The sequence below is a fragment of the Gadus morhua genome, chromosome 2 (genome assembly GCF_902167405.1).
Source record: "Gadus morhua chromosome 2, gadMor3.0, whole genome shotgun sequence".
Lineage (NCBI taxonomy): Eukaryota > Metazoa > Chordata > Actinopteri > Gadiformes > Gadidae > Gadus > Gadus morhua.
This window is the reverse complement of record NC_044049.1, coordinates 13543058-13555990: the sequence shown is the minus strand read 5'-3', so window position 1 is coordinate 13555990 and position 12933 is coordinate 13543058. Positions and strand designations below refer to the sequence as shown.

Below are 12933 nucleotides of genomic sequence, written 5' to 3'. Positions count from 1 at the left end.
GGCCAAGCGCTCCGAATTTCTGTTAAAGAGAAACGACAGCTCGTATCGATACAATGCATTTCTAAACGGTGTCGAAAACCGTATATTAAACGTTATAGCTATGGCAGAATCTATGAAAGGGAAATGCATTGAGTCTTTGTTGGGCGTGTCAGAATTCTGCATTACGTGAATTCCTACAATGCGTCTCAGTGTTGTGTTGTATTCATCAATAATAACCAGGACCTGACAATCATTATTCAGGACCAGTACTCGGTTGTAGGTTCTATGTTATTAATCCCTTCTGCATTATTAAAGCCATAGCACTCAATGGTACATTAGGCTTTTTGGGATCATAGGAATTAACAATAACAAATAACACAACGACAACCACTCTATTGTAACTGTACCCGTGCTTGTGATAATGTAGGGCTCCCTAGCAGACCTGGGCTATAATAATATATGATTTTTTAAATAACTTTGAAACAAGAATTCTGAAATCCCTATATTTGTATCCTTTGTGGTTCTTCAAAACCAAAGGAGAAAATAAGTTGTTCTCCTCCTGTATTAGTAAATATGTCTTTCAGAGTTAGGTTCTATTATTAACATAGTTTTAGAAAAGCTTTCATCAAACCATGTATTATACAATTCTATATTTATTCAAACAAAGGAATTTATCTTGTTGGATTTTATCAGCTTATTTTATTATTTTACAATATTTTTCGTAAAGCAGTTTTGAAGCACTTGTATTTAAAAAATTCTATATAACCTGTTTCTCATACAGAAATGGTCCATCAACACCATAGCTGATGCAACATTTTGCAACCCATTTACAAAAACAATATGGTCCTTTTGCTGTGTACGCCTTAATTATTTATTTATAACGTATCATATTATGTGTTGATATGTTAGGCCAGCAAGCAACCTCCAGAAATGTCACGTTGTTTTCTTCCTATGAACAGAATAATTACGAATTCATTATCCCCATTGTAATTTCCAAAACGAGGGGTCTTTGACCTCCATGATCCAGATAATCCAGCTTCTGTCTGACTATGACTTCTTTGTTATCTGACTTTGGAAATGCCACAGGCCCAGTTCCGATCCTTAACCCTATAGTCCAAACCCAAGAGAGTGAGTTTGTTTGCAGAGTGGCAATGAAATGAATAGGTCTACATATAGGTAGATATGATGGGAAGGAGGTCAGAACAGACTCAGGGATATTACAGTATAAAGGTATGAGCAATTGGCCTCTATCACCTGGACATCGTTTATAAACAGTAGCTGGGCAATGGAGTTGAATGCTGAACAGTTCCACCACCAAGTTAGGATTAAGAGCCAAGATGGCTGCTTGGTAAATAAGGTTTATTGCTGTTAATAATTATATTGTATGGCCATAACAGCAATTCAATATTTTGTCAGCAGAATCATGAATTCCTGAAATATGTGTTTCAAGAGATCTGGAAGGCTCATTTACAGTTGGCCTTGCAGGGAACTGTGTGATGATGAACTATATTGTTAAGGAAGCCAGTTGTACTATAATCAAACTGATAAACTGATCAAACTGTAAATGTATGGAACAATATTAAAGCAAATCCTACTTTTCGTGCGGGTTTCCATTGAGGATTAATATGAGGACAATGTCACGTACAGATAATATTCACTGCAAAATTAGTATTTATTTAAATGTTTTATGATAATACTGTAGACAGTATTTACATACACGTGCGGAAGGTTTCATATTTGAAGTTTGTGTAAACATTGTTCTCACAATTCTGTTCTGAAATTCTGTCTAATCCCAGAGGTTCGTACATCCACAGTATTTCTTAATTATTCCTGCTTTTGTTTTCCTAAAGGTCTCTCACTCTATCTCTCGCCCCAATCTCTTAGTCCCTCAGACAAGCGTCTGCATGCGTAGTCGGGCCCTCTTCGTCATCATGTGCTGTGAAACCCCCTTTATAAACGAGGCCAGGGTCACCCTGAAAAGTCACTGCCCAACCAAACCACACAGAGCGAGTCAAGTGTTTTTTCTAAGAATAAAAATAAATAAATAGACAGAGATAGATACAGAGGATAAAGTGTTGATTGAAATTCAGTTATCTCCTTTTGACAATTGAACTTGCACTAGCTGTTGGCTTGCTGTGGGTGTGGGTGTGACTGTGTGCGAGAGGGTCAGTATGTGGAAAGCCGTAGTGTTGGTGGTGTGTCTGCTGGTGGCGGGGATCCATGGCATGGAGGGACCGTCATACGGCGTGAAGCTCTGCGGGCGGGAGTTCATCCGAGCAGTCATATTCACCTGTGGGGGTTCCCGCTGGAAGCGATCCCTGGGTAGCAAAGGTGAGCCTTACTGCTTTGTTGTATCACTGTGGACACTCCGGTCTATTTATTTCTCATGTTCGTTACATTTGTAGAAAACAAAAAATGTTGTACCCAGGTTATGTTGTATTGTTTAGTGCCTGATGGGCCATTTATTTCCATGTTTTACATATGTGACATTTATTTATATTTGCATTACATGTTTTTTTGTATTTATGGTATTATCTATTCTTCTAAAGGCATTAGTCAATGTGTCCAAGGAATTGTCCTTGTTATACACAAAATTATAAATCATTAGTGGTCTTAGTTATTTTGTAGTTTGGAGAAAATACAGTTGATCAAAAACTAAATGAAAGGGAAGCAATCTGAACACCTCTTTTTCAAAGCCATTTATCGTCTACTAATATCATTTATCATATTTTGTATCATGTACATACATAATAATATCATGTATGTATATTTATTTATCTATACTGTAGACAATCAGACCGATAATCAGACCTTTTATTTCTGCTCCCCCCCCCAGAAGTAGATGCGTGGGGCTCCCAGGACGAACCGATATCTGACCAGCCCAGCGGTGTAGACAGCAGCCTCCAGCTTGAAGAAATTGGGGAAAGTGGGTTCAAGCGGACGGTCCGATCCGTCATCTCAGAGGAAATCCTGCAGGCCCTGCGCAGGGACGACCGCAAAGGCCGCGGTGTGGTGGTGGGGCTGTCCAACGCCTGCTGCAAGTGGGGCTGCAGCAAGAGCGAAATCAGCTCTCTCTGCTGATGGAACACCATACAACCTGGGAGGAACAAAAACGGATAGAATTGAGATACGCTCGTGCACACACACACGCACACACACACACACAAACACACACACACACACACACACACACACACACACCCCCCCCCCCACACACACACACACACACACACACACGCACACACTTTGTTTATTAATTTCCTATATTGGCCACATGTCTTGTATTTTTTAATTGGTATTTAGTTACTCGTTCTATGTCTGAAGTTGAAACAAATGACCAATTAGTTGTTGTTAGGATCTGGTCTGTGTTGAAGTTTATTTATATTAAATGAAATAACCCATTCTGATGTATGTGTGCTATTTTTCCAATCAGACAAATACAACTTTTTTGCTGAATGTTTCCCTGGTTCTCTCTCTCTCTCTCTCTCTCTCTCTCTCTCTCTCTCTCTCTCTCTCTCTCTCTCTCTCTCTCTCTCTCTCTCTCTCTCTCTCTCTCTCTCTCTCTCTCTCTCTCTCTCTCTCTCTCTCTCTCTCTCTCTCTCTCTCTCTCTCTCTCTCTCTCTCTCTCTCTCTCCTCTCTCTCTCTCTCTCTCTCTCTCTCTCTCTCTCTCTCTCTCTCTCTCTCTCTCTCTCTCTCTCTCTCTCACTCACTTTCGCCCCGCCCCCTTTCTCATTCTTCCTCTGTGCCTATATATAGGGATGTATGTAAACGTCTCGATGGCAGCATGCGGATATATAACGGGGGACGGGGGGTGGTCATGAGGTCATGAGGTCCTCATGACCACTGCTGTAAATATCTACACTGAGTAAAAAAAAGTAAGTACACGTGCTGTGTTAGTGGTAATCAATACGTTTTCAAGAAGGAAGGCGGAAGTAAAATATGAATATATAAATGTGAGAGCAGATTCAAATCTGTTCAGGGGTTCTCCCCGTGTCACCTGTCTGGAGTTTCCTCATGGAAAAAGTTTCTGTGTCTCTAGTGTAAGTAACGATATTGTATTCGTACGTTGGCCAACTTTGATGAATTGCCGGCATGTAATCGGTTGCTTGCGAGGAAATGTGTCACGGGAATTTCCTGGCAGGGCGGACTCAAAAGTGCATTTTGTTAATAGTACGTTTTTTCTTTATCTTTCCTAGCCTATGAAATTTCATTCTTTGTTTTCTGTACAAATGAATACCATCCTGGGGTAAATTCGTGCGGTTTACGTGACGCTATTACAGTTAGAACGCCGGGAAGGCGAATTTCGATAATACAATCAATTTCCCTGCGCCTTTGGGGCGTTGGCATATCTACTTAAAACATCTTTCGCACCTTCAGACATTTTCGCGGGAGTAAATCGTGGCAACATCTTCTCTGGATTTTGCGGTAAAGGAATTATCTTCATAGTTTTGATAACTTTTGTTGGTTATTTATTCAGCATCCGTCCACCTGTTACCGCTTACCGACTATGCTTTGAGAAAATAATAATATTACTACTAGGCCTACAACTAATACGTGTGTGTGTGTGTGTGTGTGTGTGTGTGTGTGTGTGTGTGTGTGTGTGTGTGTGTGTGTGTGTGTGTGTGTGTGTGTGTGTGTGTGTGTGTGTGTGTGTGTGTGTGTGTGTGTGTGTGAATATAGTACACAAGACCTTGTGTCCATGGCCAGACTTGACAACGGATGGCTTCTCTCCATCTTTTTGGTCATCGTGCCAAACACGAAGGGCTATCTAGCCCAGCAAGGTAAAACTATTTGGAAGTCTTCCTCCTCTTGCTACTCATTAGCTGACCTACTTTATTTATGGATACCTTAAAGACTTTTGGAAAAAAAAAAAGTATTGTAAAATGGACGCAGGTACACAAAGTTAAGTTAAGTTTACCTGAACTGTTTGCATGCACAAGGGATCAGTTACGATGGATGAGGAATGAGTCTTATGAGTCCTCATGAGCAAGAAATTACATGTATTACTAGATGAGTCTTATAACCTCAATATAGCAGTATAATACAGGAAATGCAAACTTGAACAGCATACATTTGTATGTCATACGTTTTTTTTAAATAAACATCCATCGTAGCCCACAGCGATACAATATTGAGAAAGTTGATTCATGGACATGGGAATGATCTTTCGGTTCCCTCCTCCCAACGTTCTTGTGTTAATGACCAGGGGGTCCGCCTCCCCCAACTCGTCTCGAGTGCTGTATTCCCTATGAGGAGGATAGCGGCGTGATGGTGCGGTCACCCATCCAGTGCGTATGGGACCCAGGGCCTCCCTCCAAGACCCCCTCCATCTACACCTTACACTTGGAGTCTGCTGACAACAGGTATGGCAACCTTGCTGAACAACAAAGCTCAAAGCAAGTCCATTATAATGATTATGATGTTGTTACTGCTATTGAAGTGTGATGGAGTACTGAGTTGTTGACGTTTTCATTCTGGCCGCCTCTCTTCGCTTCCTCTTCTATCTCTTAACCTCCTCATTGTCCTCTCCTCTCTTCTTTAATCGTCTCCTCTCCTCTCCCTGCTCTCCTCTTTGTTCTCTTCCCCCATCCTCTACTCTCATCACCTCCTTTTCATATTTCCTCTCCCTTGTCTATCCTCTCCTCTCCCCTCCACTCTCCTTTCATCATCCCCTTTTCACTTCTGTACTCCTCTCCTTTCCTCCTTTTTTCTTCTACTCTCCTTTCCTCTCCTCTCCTCTGTGTAACAGTGTGCAAAAGTTCAATGGGAATAGTACAAATGCGTGTATTCCACCGACGCTGTGGTCCAGCCACAGTGAGCTGACTGTGTGGGTTGAGGCCAAGAACCAGCACGGTTCTGCCTTCTCTCCAAGGTCCACCTTCAACACAGCCAAGATCAGTGAGTAATTCCTGGGAGCCTCTGTCTCACTGAGTGCAGCTGGGTCTGAAATGTCCTTTCTGTGAATATTTCATGACACATTTGAATTGAGTGACTTTAATGACTAACCTTATACACACGTGGCTGTTTGTCTTATTTTAAAATATCTTTTGTGCAACAGCAACTTGTGTGCTCTGTCTTACAGGATGTTTATTTTGTGGTCTTCTCATTTTGTGCTGTTAGGCGGTGTTCACAGTCATTTATAATTCCAATCAAGTTTTTAAGTGTTTGTGTGTGTGTCTTTTTTTTGTGTGGCTATGTTTGCAGTGAAATCAGCTACCCCCAACATCACTCAGCACACCCTGGCGCCTCTGGAGATATACTGGGAGTCAAAGTGTTCAAAGCAGGGTCTCTCTGAGGGCGAATGCAAGGTCCGCCACCGAGTGCTCCCAGGTGTAAGCTGGGCAGAGGTCAGTGGGACTTGTAATGCAGCCATAGTGCTGTTTGTATCTAACCCTACCTCACCCTAACCCTTGATAAGTGGATAGAGATATCTTATTTATTGTTTTTTTCATGCTTAATTTATATTAACAACAGGCTGTTGAAAGAAAAAACTTTTAGTCTTTCAGTAGAGGTTTTCATCCACTGCTTTTTTTTATTCAGATAGGCTTCAATTAATGCATTATAGCCTTCTGGTTTAACACTCTTTTTTTCATTTAGCACAGGCTTTTAATCAAAGTGACCCCTACAATCAACTGGTGTAGCTTACAATAATTGTTGCAAACCCGGTTTCTGTGAGAACCACTATATATATATATATATGTATATATATTCTCTCTTACTTCCTGCTGTAAAAGAGCTTCCTGAATGCTTCTATGTTGTGTTTGTATTCCTAACACTCTTCTTCTGCAAAGTTAATCGAATGTCAAAACTTTATTGGTATTTTTTACTGGATCATTTGGTTACCTTGGGTAGACATTTAAAGCAGAGGTCTTTTCCTTTAGTATTATTGTAATTAGCTTTGTTTTAGTTCATTTAATGTAATGTACATTGTGATTTAGCTCTCCTGCTCGTGCTTTCGCTCTCTGTCTCGTCTTTCAACAGTCTAGTAGTTTCGCTTCCTCTCAAGTCTGACTGTACAGACCATGTGATTCTGTAAAGAATTTGCACGTTGAAGTGATAACCACTTTTGAGGCCTTTTTGCGGGGTTGGCAAGACTATGACGAAATAAGTACTATTCCTTCCAAATAAACAGAGTGAATACAAAAACGACTCTGCAATGCCCTTTTTAAAGGGCCCCTATTTAACCAGCAGGTTATAGTGTAATTAGCCGTTACAAACCATTTCCTAATCTGCCCTGCTCTTTAACCACGCTTTTTGACTAGAGATCATTAGATCACTTAAGGTACATATTTCTCATTGTTATTCAGGTAGAGGAGGGATTCCAGGGCGTCTACTGCTTAGAAAAAGTCCTTCCATATTCATGGTATGAGTTCCAAGTACGCTGTTCGTGTCTTGGGAGCTCACTGAGTGACTGGAGCAAAGTGTATAAGGTGAAGAGCCCAGGAGCAGGTCAGTCTACAACATACTTTGCAACGTCACTCTTGATCTTGTACTTTTAGTTGGTAATAAGTCTCAGCATGTTTTTCAAATTTTCAGCAAGTTAGAAAATCATTGACTAGACAGTGACCTATTTATATTTCATGAAACCATTGGACCTAAATGTATGAACAATTTTATTTTTTATGTTTGTAGTCATGAAAAAATTAATTGAATCTTTGCTAGAAAGACATTTAGTGAAGTCGTCTTTAAAAGTCTAATCGTTAATTGTGTGTGTGTAACAGTGGAACACTTCGTTGGAAGGATGGGGGTGCTAAATGAGTTATACCACCTCATTGCTTGGCAGAAGTAGAAGTAGCAGCCTATAAGTCATAAAATGTTTTTCGTTGGGGTGGGGGATTGACTACTTCATTTAGAAAACCATTAAAGCTGATGCAAAAAGAGGCAAATGCCAACAGTCTCACGCTGGAGGAATGATTTCCTGCGTCAGTACTCGCTAGTTCATATTCAATCTCCTGCTTAATGGAGTGGTGCAGCATGAACGTACATTAACATGTGTATTAAATTTGCAATCAGTCAAATATTTCTGCTGTTTTCTTTATCAATGCAGCTTGTTGTATGATGTTTTATATTAATGAACTAATTAATTACATTATTAATGGTATATTATGTAAGCTAATATTTTTGTATATTAGTCCAATAGTAGCCTTTTATTTTCTGAAAAATGAAGATCCTGACATGAATGGATGCATACGTTGCCGATGTCAATTTGTTTGTAGGGGCGATTGGTCATTAAGCATAGGCGCTGCACATGGCCTACAGACAGTTGTAGGAAACCCTGAAAGCATTTAAACCACATTGAGCAGCATGAATAATATGATCAATTTTTCGATTATCATTCGACAGTGGGTCTGGCCTGATAAATCATGTTAGACTATGCAATGTCTTATTTGAGGTCACGCCTAATTCTTGCATGTAAAGTTATTTATTGCCCCTACACGAGTTGAAAATGGACCCCTGGCGAGGTCAGTTAAGGCAACCATTGTCAAAACCACATCAGGGGGTAGTGTATGCTATATTCAATCTAGAATGACCCTTGATATGTTTGCAACTACTAACAACTCTCGGTGTACATCCTCTAAAAGTGCTAAATTCTGCCAATGCTCAGATTATAATCAAACATTATGAAAAGGATCCCTACAGAGTAATGAAATATGTTTCTATACCATTCCCTTGATACCTGTCCGTTGTTATTTTGTTCATCCAAGTCTCGCTCTAGTATAGTCTTCCTTTGAAATCTCGTTGTTGCTGCAGGTAATTTCTCTATTGGCATTACTCCTTCACCCCAATATTTTAATTAACAAGCATTCTGTAGTCCAAATTTCCACTGTTCTCTTCCTGCAACAACTCATAGCTCTTTGAGCATGTCAATGGTGAAAACCCACACCTTTTTATAGGATATACATTGACGGTTAAAATATGTTGTCCATATAGTCCCTTAAATCTAAAATGATCAGAAAATCCAGGTGAAAAGAATCCTTCAGTCTTCCTTTAACTACATGATTTTACTACAAATAATGGTTTGGTTTGGATTGTGTTCTCACTTGTATCCCTCTCGTTCTGTACTCATGTGTTTTTGTTCCAGCTCCTGTTGGTATGCTGGACGTATGGAGTGATTGCCAATTATCACCTCAAAGCGCTGAGTGCGCGCTCATGTGGAAGGTATGCAAACCAGTTTCACCTAAAACATCTGCCTCGGGCAGGGGTTAAACCCCGATATATTTGTCGCCTGTGGCTGACCTCAGAATTGTTCGAGCTCTGCAAGCGCAAAGTATCCTTCAAACTTACCTATAGTAATTTACTTTCCTCCACACAGACGCCTCCAGGGTGGAATGCTGGAAGTGAAATCCTCGGTTATTTGGTAACGTTGTCTCATTTGAACGGCATGGTTACCCTGGTGAACGTGTCCATGGTTGACAAGGCAAGCGACCAGTTGACCTGTGACAAGAAGCTGTGCCACCCTATGGCCAAAGATGTGACAGCTGTGAATGTATCAGCCTACACTGCATATGGGGCCACAACACCTGCTTGTCTTCGTATACCTCTGACAGGTAACACGTTTTCATCAACATAAACGACTGCTGGGTACATTGTGATTCTGATAGACCTGTACAGACACACTATTGGTCACAATTTAATCATATGGTCATTGCCACTGATTTCAAGCTGAATATGTGTTTTTTGGATGTTAGTTGAATCTAGTATATTATAATATCTGTATTACCAGCAGCCCTATACATATACTTGTGTTGTCTAAATTAGTCATTTTGTAATCTAAGTTAATAACACTGGCATGTCTGTCCTTTGAAAACAATGCAAACAACTAATTGAATTAATTAAAAAAAATGTTTTAATTTAAAAATAAAAATAACTTTGACATTGATTGACATTCACTTTTGCACTCTTTCTCAAGCACAATATAACAGAGGGGAAGCTCTTCAGCTAAGTATGAGCGCTGAAAGACTTTTAGTGTCTTGGAATCCCCCTACTGGATTCATAAACAACCAATCGAAATATGTGGTGCAGTATAAGCAGGCTGGACTCCTGAAAACTCCTGCCCAAGGCTTCGATTGGATCAGACTGGACAGGACCCAGATTAATGCCACCCTGACAGGTCTGCATAACCTTTTATTTTTTTATTTTCGTTTTTTATTTTGAGTTAAGGAAAATCCCAGACAGAATCCATGTTACTCCAGCTAGTTCACCAAGGGACAGAACAGTTAATACTTGAATTTGGTTATATTTAGTAATCTTAGGTGAACTTTATATTTATATTAGATTTGAAATCGTGTGACCTTCCCGCTTTGCGTTTGTCTCCATCTACAGGCCAGTTTGAGAATTACACCGCCTACCAAGTGGCATTGTTCTTGGTATCTCCCTACGGAGCCAGTGATCACATTTCATCTGCAGTTGGATATGTTCATCAAGGAAGTAAGAATTCATGTAGTACTTTCTAATGTTTTAATTTACCCCTTTTAAGCACTAAAGAACCTCACCACCTCCTCATCTATTCTCAGTCCCTCCCAAAGTGCCCTCCTTTGAAGTGGTTAAAGTCAAGGCCAACAGTGTGAAGGTGATTTGGACGCCAATTCTCCTTCCTCAGAGAAGAGGGGTGATTGTATGCTATCAAATAGGATTGGACAGCCAAGGAGGTACAACATTTTTTTCAACTCTGCTGTGTTATTACATTACTGCAGTCATCACTAAATTATATGACAATAATAATAATGAATCATATCAACAAAATGATTGGCTATTGCAATGTATGAAGAATTTCCCGCCATAGTAATCCACAGACCGAATTGATGAGAGAGATAAGAAATCGGAACGCAGAATACATAGGATAGCAGTTATTCTACGTTGGCTGCTTGATTAAAGTGATTTTCTCTCTCCCTCTCTCTCTCCCTCCCCCTCTCAGTGCATAATTTGAGTGAGCATCAAGGTGATAAAGACAGGAGCTTTCGGTTGGATGACCTCGAGCCTAGCCAAAACTATGAGGTTTGGATCAGGGCCATCACTGAGGCTGGGCCAGGACCAAAGTCCACAGCAACATTCAAAACAGAGGGCTTTGGTACGGTACCGGTTACTGACACGTCTTGATGGACGATAAAGTTATTACAAGTTAAAAAGTGGTGCCTAAAACATTTTTCTGACAATGTGTGTTTTGATGCATTATGCCCTTGCTTTAAATAAAATAATACTTTTCTAGTTACTGTATGTTCAGTTTTTTGTCCTTAACTAAGGGATTCATCTTGGTTTACAAAAAATATCATTTATCAATCTGAATGTACAATCGGGTCATATCTAATGTATTCTTTATTTGTTTCATAATTTGTTTCATTCTCCGCACAGATTTCAACCCTCTGTTTTTCCTGGTTATATTTTTTTCATTCATACCTTTCCTCTTGATATGGAAATATTCCTGGTGAGGCACTTATCCTTGTCAATGATCAGAAATTATACAGTTTTGTATAATATTTGTTTAAATTAGTGAGGATTGTGTGTTATATTACCCACCCATATATATATACATGTCTCTGTTTAGGGTAATTAAGGAATGCATTGGTTTTAAGAAAGTGCCTGACCCAAGCAACAGCCATGTTTTTCAAAAGATGAACAACCAGGTGAGTTAACCACTTTTTGGATAGACTTTTTTTCTTTGGATAAAATGTCTTTCAGCCTTCTTTGCAGCCAATATAATTACAGGGATTTGGATTGTTATCACTATAATTGCTCATGCAATTGCCGTTTTATTGTTAAATGATTCAGGAGATGATTTTACTTACAGTGACTCATTGATATCAGATGGCAAATAGCAGTTAGAATGTCTGAAAGTAGGGGGGATCTAATCCAGGGCTACGATTATAGCTATCTAATGTGCTGCACTTAACAATAGTGTGATGATGAATGGTCCGTCAACAGAATTCAACTTTATTTTGTAGATCAACTTTTGCATCCCTGTGGAAGAGCCTGACCCTGTGCTGTCGCACCTGGAGATCATTAAATACAAGTTGGCCGGAGGAAAGATTGGACACCGAGGATCACAGGGGGCCATTGGGGGTCTGATGGACCAGGGGGAATTGGCAGGCGAAGGGAACACTGCTTCTAGAGAGGACTGCTACAGCAAAATGACAGACTCGGACGAGGACAGAGACGATTATGAGAAGCACTTCCTTCCAACTGCTATGGAAATTATGTGTCTTTGATGGTAATGCGATGGTTTGGTGTTGTCAATAACGGCACAATGTATTTTTTGACTTTTTACTCACTGTTAAATATTTCTGGATTAAATTGTTTTATTTTTCCACGTGTGTGAATGTCTAAAGTGTAGCCTACAATACATTTCTCCCTTGACAAACAAGCTCTTAAAAATGTATCCAAATATGTTGCCAAAATGCACTTTAGAAAACGGTAGTGTGTTAAACGTGCATCAATGGTATTTAAGTAGGCCTTCTTGATATAAGTTTCAGCCTGGCCAAATGCAACAGTATTAATTTTGAAATAAATTAACAGTGGTGTATACAAAAAACAGTGTAGGCCTACATGCCTACCTTGTAACGTGATGAAGCAATGGAGTAATATTGCAAAACCAAAGACGGTACAACAAGTATATTTATATCTACTTAGTTCCTCACTCAATAATGGTGCTCAAATCTTAACAATAGGGATGCAAAAAAATATGAATGATGTTAATAATGCACATTACAGTAATCTATGCGAATATTAGACCTATAACCCGTGACTATGTAGGTAAAAAGGTACTATGGGCAATGGTAATCTAAGTTGACTATGAGTTTTAGTTCAGATTTATTGTTCATACGTATATATTTAATACACCTATCTACAATCCAAACACTGTCTCTAAACGGAAGCCGAGCAAGAATCATTTCCTCCTGTGCGTTTTTTCAAGCAATTGCTAGGATCCGGGCAGCAGCAGCACGAGCCAGAGCAGCGGC

General features: G+C 39.8%; 2 protein-coding genes across 8 annotated transcripts; both read left to right on the top strand.

Annotated features, from left to right (window-relative positions):
• The first annotated feature begins 132 nt into the window (after window positions 1–132).
• Window positions 133–3374, top strand: rln3a (relaxin 3a). 2 transcript variants are annotated; one of them, XM_030380265.1, is made up of 2 exons: window positions 133–2310; window positions 2819–3374. In XM_030380265.1, exons 1-2 carry the CDS (start codon window positions 2151–2153, stop codon window positions 3058–3060), a joined length of 402 nt encoding a protein of 133 aa, XP_030236125.1. In that variant the 5' UTR covers window positions 133–2150; the 3' UTR covers window positions 3061–3374. The 2 variants fall into 2 exon arrangements, with proteins under 2 accessions (XP_030236125.1, XP_030236119.1); XM_030380259.1 differs by having other exon boundaries at window positions 670–2310; window positions 2816–3374.
• Window positions 3375–3715: 341 nt separating this feature from the next.
• On the top strand, window positions 3716–12282 carry il12rb2l (interleukin 12 receptor, beta 2a, like). Of its 6 annotated transcripts, none has more exons than XM_030380132.1 (16): window positions 3758–3855; window positions 4358–4405; window positions 4661–4761; window positions 5187–5343; window positions 5730–5878; window positions 6185–6327; window positions 7288–7429; window positions 9063–9139; window positions 9294–9528; window positions 9891–10091; window positions 10304–10408; window positions 10495–10629; window positions 10896–11048; window positions 11330–11402; window positions 11523–11601; window positions 11920–12282. In XM_030380132.1, the coding sequence occupies exons 3-16, from the start codon at window positions 4680–4682 to the stop codon at window positions 12181–12183; spliced, it is 1995 nt and encodes a 664-aa protein (XP_030235992.1). In that variant the 5' UTR covers window positions 3758–3855; window positions 4358–4405; window positions 4661–4679; the 3' UTR covers window positions 12184–12282. The 6 variants fall into 6 exon arrangements, with proteins under 6 accessions (XP_030235974.1, XP_030235992.1, XP_030235963.1 ...); XM_030380141.1 differs by lacking the exon at window positions 3758–3855 and adding an exon at window positions 4063–4150; XM_030380114.1 differs by lacking the exon at window positions 4358–4405 and having other exon boundaries at window positions 3716–3855.
• The last annotated feature ends 651 nt before the right edge of the window (window positions 12283–12933 follow it).